The sequence below is a fragment of the Hyaena hyaena genome, unplaced genomic scaffold (assembly GCF_003009895.1).
Source record: "Hyaena hyaena isolate Hyena2069 unplaced genomic scaffold, ASM300989v1 scaffold_2, whole genome shotgun sequence".
Lineage (NCBI taxonomy): Eukaryota > Metazoa > Chordata > Mammalia > Carnivora > Hyaenidae > Hyaena > Hyaena hyaena.
In genome coordinates this window covers 7538262-7556584 of record NW_024080634.1, presented here as the reverse complement: position 1 = coordinate 7556584, position 18323 = coordinate 7538262, and the positions used below count along the sequence as shown (strand labels likewise).

Sequence of the window (18323 nt, the reverse complement as noted above, 5' to 3'; positions counted from 1 at the left end):
ATTATTGAGAGACAGAGAGAGACAGAGCACGAGCATGGGAGGGGCAGAGAGAGGGGGAGACACAGAATCCGAAGCAGCTCCAGGCTCTGAGCTGTCAGCACAGAGTCTGATACAGGGTCCGAACTCCCAAACCACAAGATCATGATTTGAGCCAACGTCGGATGCTTAACTGACTGAGTCACTCAGGCGCCTCAGGATTTCCTTCTTTTACAGGAGAATAGTGTTCCATTGTTATATGCACCATATTTTCTTCATCCATTCATCCATCCATGGACATTTGTTTCCATACCTTGACCATTGTGAATATTAGCTGTAATGAACAGAGGAGCGCTAATATCCCTTTGAGATTTGGGTTTCAATTCTTTTGGATAAATATGCATAAATGCGATTGCTGGATCCTATGATTGTCATTTAAAAAAAAAACTTTCAAAGGACCTCCATACTGCGCCCCATTACAGCTGTGCCATTTGGCATCCTCAGCAAGAGTATGCAAAGGTTTCAATTTCTCTGCACCCTTGCCAACATGTGTCATCTTTTGTTTTTTATAGTAGCCTTCCTGACAGGAGTGAGGTGATATCTCCTTGTGATTTTGATTTGCATAGTAACTCCTGTGTGCCTTGAAAAGAGTCATTGAAAGAAATGTCTTGACTGATGCCTATCTGCAGTAAAGAAATCCATGCCCCAAACAATAAGATCGAGGCATTTCATATTTCATATTTCGTATTTCATATAAATGATGATCCATTTAGCAAGCATCTAATGAATTACCTTAGAATCTTCACAGAAACTGCTAGAAAACACGTATGCAAATACTAAGAATACAGTATTTAAAGGTATGCCCTTTGCTACGTGCATTTCAAAAGCAATACGCTGAACATCCACATCCTTATCATGTCAGCGTAGAGATCACATGAACCTCGTTTCTAGGCAAGATTTTTTGCCAGTGGAGTACCAAACTGCTTCTGGAAGTTTCTCCCTGACCACTTGTAAGCTTCAGAAATGCACCATATTGGTGAAGCTACAAGTATATAAGCCAGGAGGCAGATGTCCACAGAGTGTGGGTCTTTTCTTCTCACACCTGTGCGAAGAGCTGAAAATGTATTTACTGTAAGACTTTTAAATATACACTTTTCAGTTCTCTGAATCCCATTGAGATTTTTTTTCTTAAATAAAGCAGTGTCTGAATAGATGTATCCTCTGGAAAAAAAATGTTCTCCTCCAGGAATTACCTCTATTTCTTACTTAGGTTTTTTTTCTTCTTTTATATGTGTCCTTGTTGGGTCCCACCGAATAGGAATTGTGCAAATATTGTAATGCAAGGCTTAACCCGGCATGACACGTGGTCAGGGAGTTCTCAATGCCTTTCTGAAGTTCAGGTCTATTTCTCCTTGTAGGGACAGCATCATCCTTTTGCTTGGTGGGGGTCTTCTGCGCAGGGGCTAGAAGCACGGGCGGGGAGTTAGGCTGCCCAGCTTCAAGCTTTTGTTCTGACCTCTCCTGGCTCTGCGACCCGAGCAAGCTCTTCTTGTGTGCTTGGCTTACGCCTCTGCAAAATGGACGTGATGTGTGCACCTGCTACCCCAGACTACTGTGAGGACTGTTAATGGTTAGGCTCTCAGGACAGGGCCACACTTACGTGTGCTCCTCTTGGGCTGTTAGAATTCCTAAGAGAATACACCAGAAGACATGCCTGACAAGTGAGAACAGAACAGCCGAAGCCCCTGTGGGTATTGATTACCTGCTTGGAGTCCAGCATGTCAGTGGTCACTGTGACCCCTCCCCTCGCCGGGGCTGGAGTTCCCTTAGAGTTTTTTGTTTTTACAAAAACTATTGGAAATGATCAAAAACATGGTTCCACTCTATCTTCCTTCAAAGCTAAAATAAAATACAATGGAAAAAAGATGATTTTTTTTTCACTGCTTTGAAGGTACAGCTTTTGAAAATAGGGTCAGAGTGCTGTTTTGTTTGGGCTTTGGTTTTTTGGTTTTTTGGGGGTTTTTTTGTTTTTTTGTTTTGTTTTGTTTTGTTTTCAGTGCAAGGTGAGTGGGAAAGCTTCGCTGTCTTGCTGGAGAAGAGAGAACTTATGGTGCTTGGTATACATCAGGCACTCAATAAAAAGGGTCTAAATGGATGAACATGCAACACTGATCCCAGACTTTATAGTTTTTGCTGGAGTTACGCTCATCTGCTGAACAGCATCTAACGCTTTTTCCCTGAAGAACTACATCTTTCAGACTCAGTCCTCTAGTCCCTAGTAACTTCTCTCCTTGAGGTATATAGACCAAAACTCACACCTTCCACTCAACTGCTGGAACTTTCCAGAGGGATAGGAAACTAAGTGTCAAGTGAAGACATTCCATGTTGTGATTTTAGGATTGGTACTTCGAGATAAGTGTCTGCAGCCAGGAAAAGTAGCATCAGGAGGAAATAAGGCATGTGTAGGCAGCAGTGGAAATCTAGACAGTCTGCACCATGGGAACTCACACTGTTATTGTTTATAAATTTCCTTTGTGTTAGTACAGCTGTAGGGATGCCATGAAGCATGGCCATGTATTTCCGTGGTAGGGCCTTAATCCTGTGACCCTGACCGTGATCTTTATCCGTAGATGTGCATTTGCCTTCCTCACTATCAGCCCTGAGCTCCCTCATCAGCACCAGGTCTGTGTACAAGTGATGTTGAGGAGGGGCGTGTATTTTCAGCGATCTAAAGATGCTGAACGAACTCTTTGCCAGGGCAGTCTTTCCCTCGGTCTGCCCTTCCTGTCCACACCCCTGCCAAGCCTTTGGCTCCCGAATGACCTTCTCCGTCTCACTCCAGGCCCATCCCACCCAGAGTGCCCTTCTGCCTCAGATGGTTTTGGTCTTCTCAAGCTTGGAGGCCAAGTCCGTGCTAGGCCACAGTTCCATGATTCCACAAGTTGGATGCAGAACTTCAGCTGGAGACGTGTGGAGGCGATCAAGAAAAGCTCGTTGGAGTAGAGCCCACAACCTCAACACCTTAGACACTGGGAGGGAAACCCAACAGCTAGTGGAGATTTGGAGATTCCCAAGTATGAAAATTCTGGACGGGGTAGAGCTCGAGGGGAAATTTCTGGAAATCCACCTTAGAAGACATAACTCAACTATCAAGACCCGTCATCTACGGTGTTCTTGAAGTTAATGATCTGTGGACTAACCTTCTAAAAGGCCAATTGGCATATTTTCCTGTTTCCTTTGGGGTTGGATTTTCTTTTTGGGGTTTTCCTATTAGATATGATTTCACTGTATACATTTATAGTCCTTGTCTTCTTTTTTCCAGAAAGAAGGCAGGTTTGTCTTTATCCAAATGGCTACGGCTGCCTTCCTAATAGTAGTAGCCCCTGTGAGTGGTTGGCAGAGGGCCAGCCGCTGGCTCCTCTCTGTATCCATCCTCCTGGCTGGTTTCACACCCCATCCCAACCCCTAGGGGCTGCTGAGTCCACTATCCAGCCTCCTCCCAGGCCAGCAGGATGGCCTCCGACTCTGCCCTGCCTGCCTGTGTCTCGGCTGGGGACAGCGTGAGCCTCCAAACCTCCGTATCTCAAGACTGGCTGTGGGGATTTGAAATTGAACACAAGGATTTCATGCTGAGGTTTTGAAGGGGAACGTCGATGTAGGATAAACCTTGCAGAGTGCTGTCCGAGCTGGGGTCACCTCTGAGCATATGGGCACATGGCCTATTTGCAGTCACAGAGAGGACCCTGACGGTCACTGTTCCCTGCAAGTGTTTCCAAACAGCTGTCACCAGTGGAGTTTTGACATGACAGTTTCAGAAGGCGCTGGCTTAAGAAACAGAAGCCAGCTGTCAGCTTGCTTCCCCTGTGCTGCCCTAGGCTTCGCTCGAGGGTGGGCAGTGCACTAGTCACCTCAGGGCAGGCATAGCAAAATGCCACAGACCAGGGGGCTTACATGACATGAATTTATTAATTTATTTCCATAGTTCTGGAGGCTGGAAGTCCAAGGTCAAGGTGCCAGCAGGGCCAGGGTCTGGGCTGTGCATGGCCACCTTCTCAGTGTATCCTCAATGGCAGAAACAGAGAGGGAGGGTCTGGGGTGCCTGGGTGGCTCAGTCATCTAAGCATCTGACTTAACTCAGGTCATGATCTCACGGTTTGTGGTTCGAGCCCCGCATCAGGCTCTGTGCTGACAGTCAGCTCAGAGCCTGGACCCTACTTCAGATTTTGTATCTCCTTCTCTCTCTGACCCTCCCCTGCTCATGCTGTCTCTATTTCTCTCAAAAATAAATAAAACATTAAAAAAATTTTTTTTTAAAAAGAGAGGGAGAGTCCTCTGGTCCCTTCCACTTCTCATAAGGGACTAATCCCATCACAGGGGCCTCGCTGTTGTGACCTCATGTGATCACCTGCCAAAGGCCCCACTTCTGAATACCCTTCCACTTCTCAGGGCTTCAGAAAAGGAGTTTTGGGGGCACACGGCCAATTCAGCCCCGAACAGACACCGTATTTGCCCTTTGAGTCTTCTCTCCTCCCTTCTTTTTCAGTCTCTCTCCACCACGCCCTTCCTTGGTCCTCTCTGGGTATCACAGGCAGGCCGAGTGGCAGCAATAATGAAAGAATTTATTTTCTTCTCCTTCAGAAACTCCCCGGATGAATGCAGCATGACAAAAGGCGGGAAGATGGTGGGCACCCCGGACACTGTCGGCATGAATTATGGCAGCTACATGGAGGAGAAGCACATGCCGCCCCCAAACATGACCACGAATGAGCGCAGAGTGATCGTTCCAGCAGGTCAGACAGATGCTTCTATAGCGCCATCGAGCTTTGCCTTCCTGCTTCTGGCTTCCAGCGCCCCCAGTGGCCTGGAGGAATGATTGTAAATACAAGCCAGCAGGAGTCTGTCCACTTTTGGTACCATGTCCATGGAGTGTGTGTGTGTGCGTGCGCACACGTGTATATGTGCGTGTATATGTGTGTGTGAGAAAGGGGAGGCATGGAAACCCATGAAAAATGACCTTTCAAGGGAAGAATTGCCCTTCTCTGAGATTATTTGGTGCTAAATATTCTTTTTTTAAAAGTTTATTTATTTTTGAGAGAGACACAGAGAGAGAGAAAGAGAGAGCATGAGTGGGGGGTGGGAGGGAGAGAGAGGATCCCAAGTAAGCTCTGCGTTGTCAGCGCAAAGCCCAGCGCAGGGCTCGATGTCACAAACTGTGAGGTCATGACCTGAGCTGAAACCAAGAGTTAGACGCTTAACTGACTGAGCCACCCAGGTGCCCCTAAATATTCTTTTTTTTTTTTTTTTTTTTAATGAAGTGTTAACATTTTCATCCTACATGGTAACTTTTGGGAAAAAAATTCTCATCTGGCAAAATAAAAAGCTGGGAGCTGTATATTGCTTGTTCCCAAAATCGAAAATTCCAGTGATCCCTGGCCTGTCATTCAGATTCCGAGAACCAGAGTGATTCTTTGCCACAGAGTAATTCTAAACCCAAACCAAAAAGCAATAGTCCCGAGTTTGAGGAAAATGCCAGGAACTCACTTGTTTAGCAGAAACTAAAAGTGATAGGAAGCTGACTTTTCAGCAGAAACGAGCTGCAGAAATCCAAAAATACCACGGCCACCATCACTACCGTGTGGGTCCTCACTAGGTGTCTGAGTTTTGGGTAAGCAGTTTGAAGACACCATCTCATGATATCTTGGAAAATAGGAATCTTTTTTTTTTTTTCTAATTTTTAATGTTTATTTATTTTTGAGAGAGAGAGAGACAGAGCATGAGCAAGGGAGGGCCAGAGAGAGAGGGAAACAGAATCCAAAGCAGGCTCCAGGCTCTGAGCTGTCAGCACAGAGCCCCACACGGGGCTCAAACCCACAAACAATGAAATCATGACCTGAGCCAAAGTTAGATGCTCAACCGACTAAGCGACCTAGGTGCCCCTTGGAAAATAAGAATCCTTATCATGATTTCCCTGATAAGGAAAATGGAGCTCCCAGGGGTCAACTAACTTCTTCTGGGGACTACAGTTAATAAATGGGAGGCCAAGTTAGCATTCAGATGGGTATTCCTGGCCCCGTGGTTCTCTTCCTTTAGGTGCTAGGCTAAATCTCATCTCCTAACATGACCCCCGTGGGCTCCCCTCTGTCATTCCTTGCAGCCATCTGGTGATCCTGTGGCTTGGCCTCCGGGGCTTGCACTTGTTCTCACTTCAGCATAAACCCTTGATCCCAGCTAGTTCTGTCCTTCACAAGGGCTCGGTGCAAACATCTCCTCAGAGAGGCCTCCGCCTAAAACTGTTCCCCACTCCACATACTGACCTCAACTCCCTCCGCCTTACTTACCTCCTGGCTGTCACTCCACTGTCCGTTCATGTGAGCCTTTGCTTAGTGACTTCCTCCCTCAATACAACGTAAGCCCCCCAGAGGCCCAAGTTTCATGGCCAAGTCCAGTGCTGGCCTACACTAGGTGCTCGATGAATAGCAACTGAGGGGAGAGTGGATGATGAAATCTGCCTGTGCATGGGTGAAGTCCACACAGACTTGGTTCCGTCTTGCTCCCAAGGTCACCTAAATTCATCTCTGTGACGTGGACTGGCCAGCAGATCAGATCCGCTCGGGGTGTGAGTCTCATCCCACCGCCCCTTCTCCCGCACGCCACTACTTTCATGGACTTCTGACACCTTCCAAATAGAGCACACCGTGCACAGTACTCACCAGAATGTCTGGCTTGGGTTCGATGCCCGGGTTGCTCCGCAGGGTTGTCACTGGGAGGTGGCTTTCAGAAAAGCTTCTTGAAGCCGATTGGATGTGGTTGAGACGAAGGGCATCATCCTTCGCAGCCGTCTCTCACCTGGAGGTGTGTTGTGAGACTTTAAAGGACACAGCAGAGATGCAGCCTCATGTGTGCCCGAAACAGGGACAAAACAGGTTTTGATGGTGACCGAAAGGCAGTTGGCTTTCGTAGGGAAACCCCCCATTTGGTTTGATCATAGCATCTGAGCTGCTGACCCGAAACTTGTGACTCACTCCTAGGCTGTTGAACAGAAGGCAGTTCCAGCTGAGTGGGAACCTTAGGGAAATGCAATGTCCGAGGCATGCGCCCCAGACGTGGGTGCCCAAACAAGGCTGGAGAGCAGCGGCGTTCCTGGGGGGCGGGGAGAAGAGGGCAAGAATGCCGTTGCCTCGGACGCTGGCTGGATATGCAGGATAAGGTACAAACCCAAAGGGCCACCACCCACACCCATCTCACCCTTAGCCTTGTTTCTGAAGAGTGTCATGTCTTCAGTGCAGGCACAACAAAGTTTTTATTCAGGCTCTAAGACCAGAGAATCCATCTGAGGGAAGGCCTGTATTGAGGGAAGGCCTGTATTGAATATTCTTGTCTGGGCTCCTCAGAGAATCACAGACGCAGGAGGTAAAGCGTGATGCCTCACACTGTATACTGATGGGGTCATTCTTCTGTTGTGCTATCAGTGTGCTTCGGTGTCATCAATATCATTTCCAACCAGGGACAGACTCAAGGCTTTCTGCCTTGAGTAAAGTGCTCAGAAATTAGAAGAGCTATTTATATGGGGAAGAGGCAAAGAACCGATGTAATCAAGTCAGCGCACCCACCATTCCCGGGGTATAGTAGGTGCACATTAAATGTCAGCTGGATGGGTGGACCGATGGGTGTGCAGATTGGCTCATATTTACGTTTCTGTGTCAAGATTGGTTTCATCCCCTGAAGAAAGGCCTCCTTCGGCCCTTCCCTCCTTCAGTTGCTTCATGCCAAAGGCAGGCAGTTATTCGGTTGATAGTGTTTGTAAGACAACGAGCTGTGGCTAATTTTGCAAGTTGTGATTATTGGTCAAGCTTCATGTATGTGTGCTCATACGCAGACACACAGAGGAACACACACGACCACACCCGCAGCCACTCCCACCCGCACGGCTGCATTGCAGTCCAGAGAACTCCCCTATGTGGCCATGAGACTGCAGGACCCAGGGGTGGCCCAGTAGCCACAGCCCTGCCTCTGTGACCCCGGGCACCCCTTTCAGGCACATGCTCTAGAATGCTCTGCACACACAGAATTCTCCAAACCTGGTTCTTCCTGGCACACATAGTTCCCCTGGCTAAACACACAGGTTGACACTCATCAGTTCAAATCATAAAGATTGCTGAGAAACATTACTTACTGCTAAGCATCTGCTTTTATTTTATTCAAAAATTTAAAAAATTTTTTATTTATTTTGAGAGAGAGAGAGGGAGGGAGGGAGGGTAGAGACAGACGGAGAGAGAGAATCCCAGAGCTCCTCTAGGCTCTGTCGGCCTAGAGCCCCAGACGGGGCTCAATCTCACAAAACCTGAGCTCATGACCTGAGCCAAAAATTAAGAGTCTGGATGCTTAATGGACTGAGCCACCCAGACGCCCCCGAGCATCTACTTTTAAAATGCCAACTTTGAAATCCTGTACAGTTGCAAAAGGTGGGTGGCATTCGGCCCCAAGGTGTCATCAGGCGTCAGTGAGAAAGGGATGCCTCGATCAGTAGTTGACGAAGTGCCCATAGGATAAGAAGGAAAGTCATGGCCTATCTGTTCATTCTGAGTCTAGAGAAAAATGGTTTGTCATGGGGGAGGAACAGGGATGTCAGGAGAAAAACACTCAATCAGTGAGCCCGCGAGACATTCTGGGAAGCCTTGGCTTACGCCTCTTGTCCTGGAAAAGTTGTTGAGTAGTGCCTTTCCCTGCCAAAGTACACCGGTTAGACAATAAGTCACATTTATACATTTGTATCTATCTACCTGTCTGTCTGTCTGTTTGGCGTGCATATCTGTATGTCTAAGTCTCCGTCTCATGGGCTTCGGCTGTTCCTCACAAGGCTGCCAACCACAGAGTCGTTCTGTGACCTCAGTCTTACTAGGAGGTAGACACGTGTGGCCTGGTGTGATTGTTGGTTGGCTCAGCAGGATTTGGACACCGACTAGAGAATGTTTCTCCAGCTACAATCAGAACCACTTGCATCAGGGTTCCCTGGGAGACTTGTGATTCCAGAATGCACATTTCCGAGTATCCTGAGCCTGGGTGTGAAAGGGTTGAGGATCCCACATCGTTGATGCACTTTTGGGTGACTTTCGCGCATAATATGGTTTGAAAAGCTCTAATCTAAATAGAAGACGCTGAATACATTTTACCTGAATACACCTTACCTGTTTTTAGTAAAGACATGCTGAGTTACTTTTCGAAGAGGGGGTGGCCGGGAAGAAATAACTAATAGTTTCACGATGATGTTCCAAACAATTTAAAAAATGAAGGGTCACTGTTTGGGTGGGAAGAAATTTTGTCTTCCTAAAGCTTCTTCTCCCTTAGGGTGTATTTTTGGGACCTGTCATTGGTGGCACACTAATGCCACATTGTGTGTCCAATAACAAATAAAAATAACAAAATCAATAAAATAAGATAAAATGATAAGAAAGTAAATAATAAAATCTGCAGAGACCACACATCAATATATCCATAGGAAAACTCAGGGCCGTTAAGGGCATGAAATGCAATGTAGGAGAAGAGGAAGCTCTGAGCTCCATTCTGACAAACTGGATCTAGCATAGTTTGAGGCCGGGAGGCCTTTGGCTGCATTCCTAACAGCAGCCAAGAGAACTCAGGTACAATGCAGGAATCTAACTTCCAGGCGTTTCCACATCTGCCTCCCCAATTCTGTGAACACAGATCACTGTTTAGAAACTAATGGGTCTCCTCTGCACCATGGGGCTAGTAATTCTAAGGAACCTAGAGTTCATGGTGCCTCACGAAGCACCTGCCATCAGGGACGCTGTCCCTCTGTGTACCGCATATCCCTCTGGTGGTCACTGTAACTTTTTCGGTACTGACCATATACTAGGTGATGTGCTAACCAGCAGGGCTAACAAAGAGGAAGGCAGTCTTCATCCACTGTCCTTAAAAGTTGCAAAATGCCAACCAGAATGCAACAGGGCCTCTGGTTTTAGCAGCTTACATCATTTTGAAAGATTTTTTCCCCTCTTCTCTGTTTTTAGTCCCTAAAATGGGTGCTAAAGCATTGGGCTTTTCAAACAGTTCTACTTTTATTTTCTAAAGATCCACCTGGAGCACAAACCCTGATGGTGATCAGAAGTCTCGGAAAAAAGAATTGCCACATTCACTTCATCACTCCATTCATTCATTCATTCGTTCACTGAGCACTTACTGTGTTTCAGTCACGTGACTACAAGCTCTTATATGATTTAAGACCCTTTTATTCTTGACCCCCAAACACCCATAGCTGGAACTACTGGTATTGTGTCTTCCTCAGACCCTCTGTACTGGGTCCCTTCTACTCAGTTCATAAAGTATTCACTGAGTACTTACAACTTGTATATCCATTACAGAGGAAGTGACCAAAGCCTGTCAGAAGTAGATAAGACTCAACCACAGTGAAGTACGTAGTTCTGACAGGAGAGTGTGAGATTAAGAGCTCGATGACTGATTCAGGCAAACATCTGAGGAATGAGATGGCTGGTCAAGAAAAGCTTCTTTTGTACCCTTCATGACATGATTCCTAAATTTTTTTGCAGCCTCCGCCATTTTTCTCTGCCACATCCTGCCCATTCCCACCCCGTCACTCTACTCTCATGCTCCCATCGCTACAACCCAGTGTCTTCATCCATGCCGTTCCCTCCGATGGAATGCCCTTCCTCCTTGCTCTGCTACAAAATCCTTCTGCGAGGCCAACCCATGCTGCCTAGGAAGCCAACCTTGATCTTTTGGCAGCCTAATGGCTTCTTTTAAAACATCTTCCCAATTCTTTTATTACCATACTTCTTTTTGCTTCATAGTATATACCAGAATACATCTAATACTTACTTAAATATGCCTATATTCATTTAATCCTATGAAGGATTTGAGATGCTTTATGAACTAAACTACTGATAAACATGTGAACCAAACCACTGATCAAAAAGAAATTAGGAATCAGTACTGAGGCAATTAAAAATATCAACTGAAAACTAAAATCACATGAAAGAAGGAGGCAGCCATTTTCACCACATTTGACCACAAGTTTGGCCAACATGTTGTAGCCATGATTCCAGTATGGCTTTGAGATTCCTGGCAGCCAAAATTAAGAGTCATGTGGGAACATAATCCCAGTTTTCACAAAGAAGTTTCACAAGGAAGACTGTGGTTTTCTCAATTCTGAGTCCTAAATGCAGGACCCCTGGACATTACACTCAGGGTCCACTGAGGCTGTAGAGGGGACCATCTTTCTGATACAATTGCAGCACTGCATTTCACCAGCCCATTTCTTGTGACATCCATTGTGAACAGAGTGTATTACATTAGAGGATGGCTCAATGCACACAGAGAACATGCCCACCAAGAGTCTTTGCTGGTCTGGCTTATGGTAAAGTCAAGATTTTGAGTTCTTAGGGTTCGTATGGCTTTCATGTGATTCCTCCTACATAGGACATCTCTGAGCTGAGCTTTGGGAGCAAATGAATACCAAGGGATAGAAGGCTATACTCACTGGGTAAGCCTATCATGAGGGTAAACCTATCATGCTTTCGTCTTCTAAGAGTTCACTATTAATGAGCCTGTATATTCTATTAGATTGTGAGTTGGTAAATATGTATTTTGCATTATTAATCACCAGACAAAGCAGCAAGCTTGTGGCCTGTGTGCAGAGGTCAGTTAATGTGCATTTACTGAGTTCATGGTCATCCAGATTTAGTTAGGAGGAATTATGGAATCACAGGAGTTGGAGGTCTAAGACTCTTGATGGATCTTTTTTTTTTCTTAAATAGTTTATTGTCAAGTTGGTTTACATATAATACCCAGTACTCATCCCAACAAGTGCTAGTTCAACTTTGTATTAAGGTTCTTCAGAGAAACAGAACCAATCTCTCTCTCTCTCTCTCTCTCTCTCCCCTCATTTACCACTTATTTATTTAATATGAGGAACTGGCCCATATGATATGGAGGCTGAGAAGTCCCACAGTCCAAGGTCTGTTGTCTGCAAACTGAAACTCCACAAGAGCCAATGATATAGATTTTAGTTTGAGTCTTAAAGCATGAAAGCCAGAGACCTGAAGGCCCGAGATCAATGTCCCAGCTCAAAATTCAGGCAAAGGGAGCAAATCCTCCCTTCTTTCCTCCACCTTTTTGTTCCATTTGGGTCCCTATGGGTTAGTTGGTGTCACCCACCCACACAGGGGAGGGTAGGCTACAAATTTACTCAGTCTCCCAATTCAAATTCTGATTTCTTTTGGAAACGCCCTTACAGAGACACCCAGAAATAATGTTTAACCAAATGTCTGGACGTCCCGTGATTCAGTCAGGTTGACACATAAAACTATCATAAACATCTTCCTTTTAACATGGGAACGTGGGGCCCTAGCAGAAGCCAAGCAGCTCTCTCCGGAAAACTTGCACAAGTCGGTAAGAACAGAGCTGCTACCCAGGCCTGTGCTCACGTGTATCTACAGAACCTGTTGCTAAGACTTCACATCTTCATGTTACTTCATCATGCCACGGACCACTCCCATGGGTCTCTCCCACCGTGTCTACCTTATAGAGTGTGTCTATGTAAGCTTTTATTTCAATTGCTTCCGTGCAACCAAGTCAAGCAAGCAGCCAACCAAACCAGCTACTAACTCCTGAAGTCAAAGTCAATTATATTCCTGAACTATGAGCTGGATAGTGATTGAGGAAACTGCCCTTGGGTTATATGTGTGATCTAAATCATAAATAAAGAAATGGCGACGCCTCCCATCTATCGAGTGCACACTGTTGTCAGGCACTGGGCTCTCCACTTTGTCGGCAAGGTACTATCTCATTTAAGCCTCACAAGCACCCTGTGGTATAGGTACTATTTGTTATTCTCACTTTACAGATAAGGAAACTGAACCTGAGGAAGATCATTGCTTAGAATTTCCCAGCCAATAATTTGGAAAACCAGGATTCTAACCTAGTTCCTTCTGACCCCAGAGCCTGAGTTCTCCCTCCCAAGCTACTCTATCACAATTATCCAGGGAGGAACACAAAGACATGTCGTGGTAGGGTGTGTTGGCTCAGTTGTCGCAGAGATTCTCAGATGGGCTTTTCAAAGGGGACGAAGTAAAGAAGGAAAGACTGGAGATGTTCAAAATAGCCTGCTGTGTTCCTCAGCCCATAACCTTTCTGATTCCACAAGGAGACTGAAAACGGCTTACATTTAGCATGAGTGGCTGGCTGGATATTATAATGAATGTACAAAAAAATGTTAAGATAGTTGATTTTGATTTGGTTTATTCTGTGTTTAAGTCACTTGTGGAACAGGTGTGGGGGCCCGGGTAGAACTTAGGGTAAAGAGTCATTTATCAGGGGTTACCACACCTGCATTCCAATCTCTGCCATTTTGTAGCTCTGAGATCTGGAAAGTCACTTCATCACAACTTTCCTTGGCCTGCAGCTGCACCCAAGTACAGATGATAGTGATGCCTACTATATGTGACCCTGTAGGGATTAAATAAGACAACACATGTGACGTGCGTACACAGTGCCTAGGATACAGTAAAGCCTCAAAAAATTACAACTTTCCTTTTCATATTTGGGTCAGGCCTTTGGGAGAGATTTCTAGACTCAAGAGGTAGATCTTCAGATAGAAGCATGCGGTTTGAATTGTGCCCCCACAGAAAAGAGATGTTGAAGCCCTAACTCCCAGTGCCTTTGGACATGACCTTATTTGGAAGTGGAGTATTTTTAGATTGAATCAAGTCAAGATGAGGTCACGAGGGTGGGTCTAATAACATGACTGGCCTCCTTATTAAAAGGGGAAATTTGGACCCACACACATGCAAAGGAGAGATCATGTGAAGGCACTCAGGTAGAAGACCTGTGATAATGAAGGCAGAGATTGGAGTGGTACAGCTGTCAGCCAAGGAATAGCACACATGTCTGACTACCACCAAAAGCCAGAGGAGGCAAGGGACGGATTCTACCCAGAGCCCCAGAGGAAGCCAGCCCTGCTGACACCTTGATCTCAGAGTGCCAGCCTCCACAGTTCTAAGAAAATGCATTTCTGTCATTTTAAGCCACTTAGTTTATGGTACTCTGTTACGGCAACCCTTGGCAATTAATATGATGGGCATGCTGTAGTTAAAACATGCAAGGGGGACCTGGATGGCTCAGTCGGTTAAGCGTCCGACTTTGCCTCAAGTCATGACTTCTCAGTTCTGTGAGTTCGAGCCCTGCATGGGGATTTGTGTTGACAGCTCAGAGCCTAGAGACTGCTTCAGATTCTATATCTCCCTCTCTCTATCTCTGCCCTCTCCTGCTCATGCTCAGTCTCTCTCTCTCTCAAAAATAAATAAATGTTAAAAAAAAAAAAAAAGAACATGGGAGTAGATAGGAAGTTCAGGCATATCTCTGGACTGAGGACCAAGGATAAAACTCTGGGGACAGCAGCATCTAAAAATTGGGCAAAGAAAGAAAACTGAAGTGGGAAGAAACTTTTAAGTGGAACAGGTCATTGCATTTCTAAAACACAATGAGCATAAGCTGTGTTATCATGGAAGGACCAAGGGGAGGCAGCAAGGGAAGAAATGAAGAAAAATAAAATCCCAAAGCTAGATAAACCGCTCAAGAAGAGTTGAGAATGACTCCATCCAGTGAAATATTTTGGTGTGTCAGAATGTCAAAGATATGTTTAGAGCCCAGCAAAAATAATTTCATCCTCTATTTTGAATAAAAGACATAATGAAATGATTGATGCTCAAGCAAGCTAAGGATAGGCACACTTTCTTATAGCGTTTGCATTGTAGGGCATTATGTGATTCATATGTACAATTAATTTTTTGACGATTAAGTAACAGATATAAAAGAGAACATAGCATGAGCTATGCATTAGAAATGGAAAAGCTTTAAAATAAATAGGTATAATACATGCCGAGAAGACTGTTGATCCTAGTAAAATATTGAGCTTAAAAGGAACTAAAGAGGTTCCTCTGGCACAGCACCTGGAATCAGATACTCTTTGAGATGCACAGCTGACCTGGGAAGAAAGCCTGAGAGTTCCCGAGGGACTGAAAACAAAGAGGGAGCTGAGAACAGAGTACTCTACCCTCGTGTTGTCACCAGCTTGTCACAGGTGCCATGGGTAGGAATGGGGTACCAATGTCTACACCACAGGGATTTGGGTTTAAAGGGACAGATGATGAGGTCTTGGGCTTGCACAAAGCAGAGAGTTGGATCCCCTCTCTCCCTATGCACCCAACTGTGTTTTCCAGCAGCCCAAGCTGAAGACTTAAGCAGTAGTGGTCGTGGGCTAATGATAACTTCAGACACCTGGCAGAAATACATATGAAATCTTCCTGGACAGACATGTCTTCAGTCCAAACTTTACAGAATTCCTGCAAAAAAAGACACACTGAAGATACCTCTGTGACTCCAAATTACAAAAACAGGAAGAAACAATCTACCTTGAGCAAGATTCGGCAGAGACAACGGACACGGGATTAAACCCTCAGTGTTAGATAATTGAAGTATGGGATTGAGAATATAAAGTAAGTAGATTTAAAAGTGGTTAAATACACAAAAGAAGGAACCAGAAAGAGAGGAGCAAGACGTCATGGAAAAGAACAGATGATTTTGAAGAAGCAAGAAGACTCCTGGAAACACAAAAAAGGATTCCAAGGTATCAGAAACTCAGTAGAAGAGTTAAACAATTGATTTGAAAAAGCCAAAGAGTGCAGTAAAGAAAGGACACTTGCCATTGTTTTCAGAGTGCATCACAGTGACGAAGAGATAAGACAAAGGAGAAAAGGTCAAGGGCAGGGAAGGGGCTCATGATAATGTACTGTGTAGGTCTAACAGAAGTTCCAGAAAGGAGGGGATAAAAAGTACAGAAGATAGGAAATATTTGAAGAGATAAAAGATGACTTTTCAAATTCCATGTATAAGACCATTTTCCAAACACAGGAAGCATAAGACAGAGAAAGAGAAATAAGAGTAAGTCAACGCTCATCACATTCTGGCAAGACTGCAGAAGACCAAAGAGAAAACCAAAAAAGAAAAATGACGGACTATCTGAAAATAATGACCGTTACAAGGACAGCAAACTTCTCAACGATGAAACAGAACACTGAGACAGTAGAAGACGGTCTCCAGTGAGCTGGGAGAAACAGACAAAATTCCAACTGTCTTCCAGGCTCTTCACTTTTTCTTTTTTTCTGCCGTAGACTCACTTAGTCGGTTGGTGAAGCCAATGGGTCCATTAAAATCATGACTTTAAAATAAACTTCAGAGGGATACCTTAAAAACTACATTAAGAGTGCATTCCAACCCATTATGTAAATTGAGGGGGAAATAAAGATACTTTCAAACAAAGGGCCAGAGTTTGTTGGTAACTGACCCTCACTTCAGGAAATAACAAAAGAATTAATAAACAAAGAAAACAGATCCTAGATGAAAGGAGTGAGATAAGAAGAAAATTTCATTAAGCAATGAAATTGGTTAACGTAAGAATAGATCTAAAGAGAAATGGCTATAAGATAACAAGAGCCTCCTAAGTAGGGAGTACAACAGAGTAGCATGAAAACATTGGATAATATCATTATATAAGATTAAGGATGGATGATGAGAGTTCAAGACTTCTAAATTCCTTGCTTTTTTTGGGAAAATGATATATTTGGTGATTCGATTTTGTTTAAAGATTCACAAGTAAAGAACTAGAATGTTATGTAGCCAAACCAGAAGAGAAAGAATGTTAGCCAATTTGACAATAAATTATATTTGAAAAATAAAAATAAAGTAAATAAAAAATACTCCAACGTCAGTTAAGTGCTATTTACAAAAACATCTAACACAAAGAAAGAATGACAGGAAACAGATGGAATAAAATGTACTAATCAAATTCTAATCAAAACAAACATGACAAAAGTGGAAATAGAAAGCAGAAAGCATTATTGGAGATAAGTGAGAATTAATACATAGTCAAAAAAGGTTACATTCATGAAATTATATAATAGTGATGAACTTGTATATAGTTAATAACATAGCCTCAAAATACATAAAGAATTGTAAGAAGAAAAAGACAGATCCACTTTGGGTGAGAGATTTTAGTTTGCCTTTTGCAGCAGTTGATAGAGCAATGACAGAAAAATTAGGTATACATTACCAATTTTGATCTAATGGTTATTTATAGAAACCTACACCTAACAATTAGAGAATATGCATTCTTTGTAAACTCTCCAGGGATATTTGCATAAATGGACCACACAGTAGGCCACCAAAAAAGAACAACTGGAAAAAAGTGTCATATAGATCTCATTCGCTGGCCAATTCACTAATTAAAAAAAAGTTAGAAATCAATAGTTATCAAATGATAACTGAACCTCATCTATAAATTAGGAAATTAAAAGGTTCAGAAACAGCCTTGAGTGTAGACTTTTTGAGTTCAAATTTCAATCTGTGGTACAGGGAAGCCCCAAGTGAAGCTAGTTCCCTCTATTGAGCCAGCGTTGTAAATGTAAAGTCTCTCCCTGCAAGGAGATGAAATGTTAAATCTTATTTTTGCAGGCTTTTGAGTGTCTTGGACAGCAGATTGGCAGACTTGCCCAGGGCTGGGTTTTATAAACAAAGATTTTATAAGGTTGTGATATGGCTTAGAGATACATTTTATGTTTTCGATCTTTTTTTTTTTTTTTTTTCATCTGGAAGCCAATATTTCACACTGGCATTGTTCAAGAAAAATGTCACTCGGGGCTTATATTTTCACCAGTTTGACTCTTGCTTAACCTTACTTTTATTCATCTTTCTGGGAGGGGGTGGGGGTGGGGTCTGAAAGAGGATGTTTGCCTGCATGAGGTATTCTGTTTCATGAAGATGCAGTAGGTCCTCGGCAATGCAATATCCTTTTGCCTGATTTAAATATCTACTTAATATTTTCCTGGCAGCTGTGGAACTCTACTAGGTCAGAAAACAGTTTCGGGGAAATGTAAAAATAATTTCAGCCCTCCACCCACGCACTGCTCGCCACTCCCCCCAGCCCAGCAGTAATTTAAACGGTGCGACTCCTGACCTCTATGCTTTCCTCTTATTATTTTTCTTTTCGTTTCAATTTACTGAAATAGAGTTCGTCAGGCTAGTGGATATTAATTGAAGATACAAATTGGAGGCTTCAGAGAGAGGACTCTTTTCCCCTTTTCCCGTGGCCTGTGGGGGCTTACCATTTTGATGTCTGTGCAATGTGCGCTGATGACACAGATGTTTTCAAAACAATTGTACTGAGGGCTGAAAACAAAACAACTTATCTTCAGTGGTTCATAATTCATCTGACAGAAAGCACCTCCAAAAGCTTCTCAAAATAAAGCGATAAATCA

General features: G+C 44.0%; 1 protein-coding gene across 4 annotated transcripts in view; it reads left to right on the top strand.

The window, feature by feature from the left end:
• The window catches only part of ERG (ETS transcription factor ERG), a 112081-nt gene that overhangs the window by 65722 nt on the left and 28036 nt on the right, over positions 1-18323 (top strand). For all 4 annotated transcript variants that reach the window (XM_039229359.1, XM_039229350.1, XM_039229340.1 and 1 more), the window contains one exon: positions 4615-4766. In XM_039229359.1, the coding sequence (XP_039085290.1) occupies positions 4615-4766 (152 nt within the window). The remainder of the gene's footprint in view (positions 1-4614; positions 4767-18323) is intronic.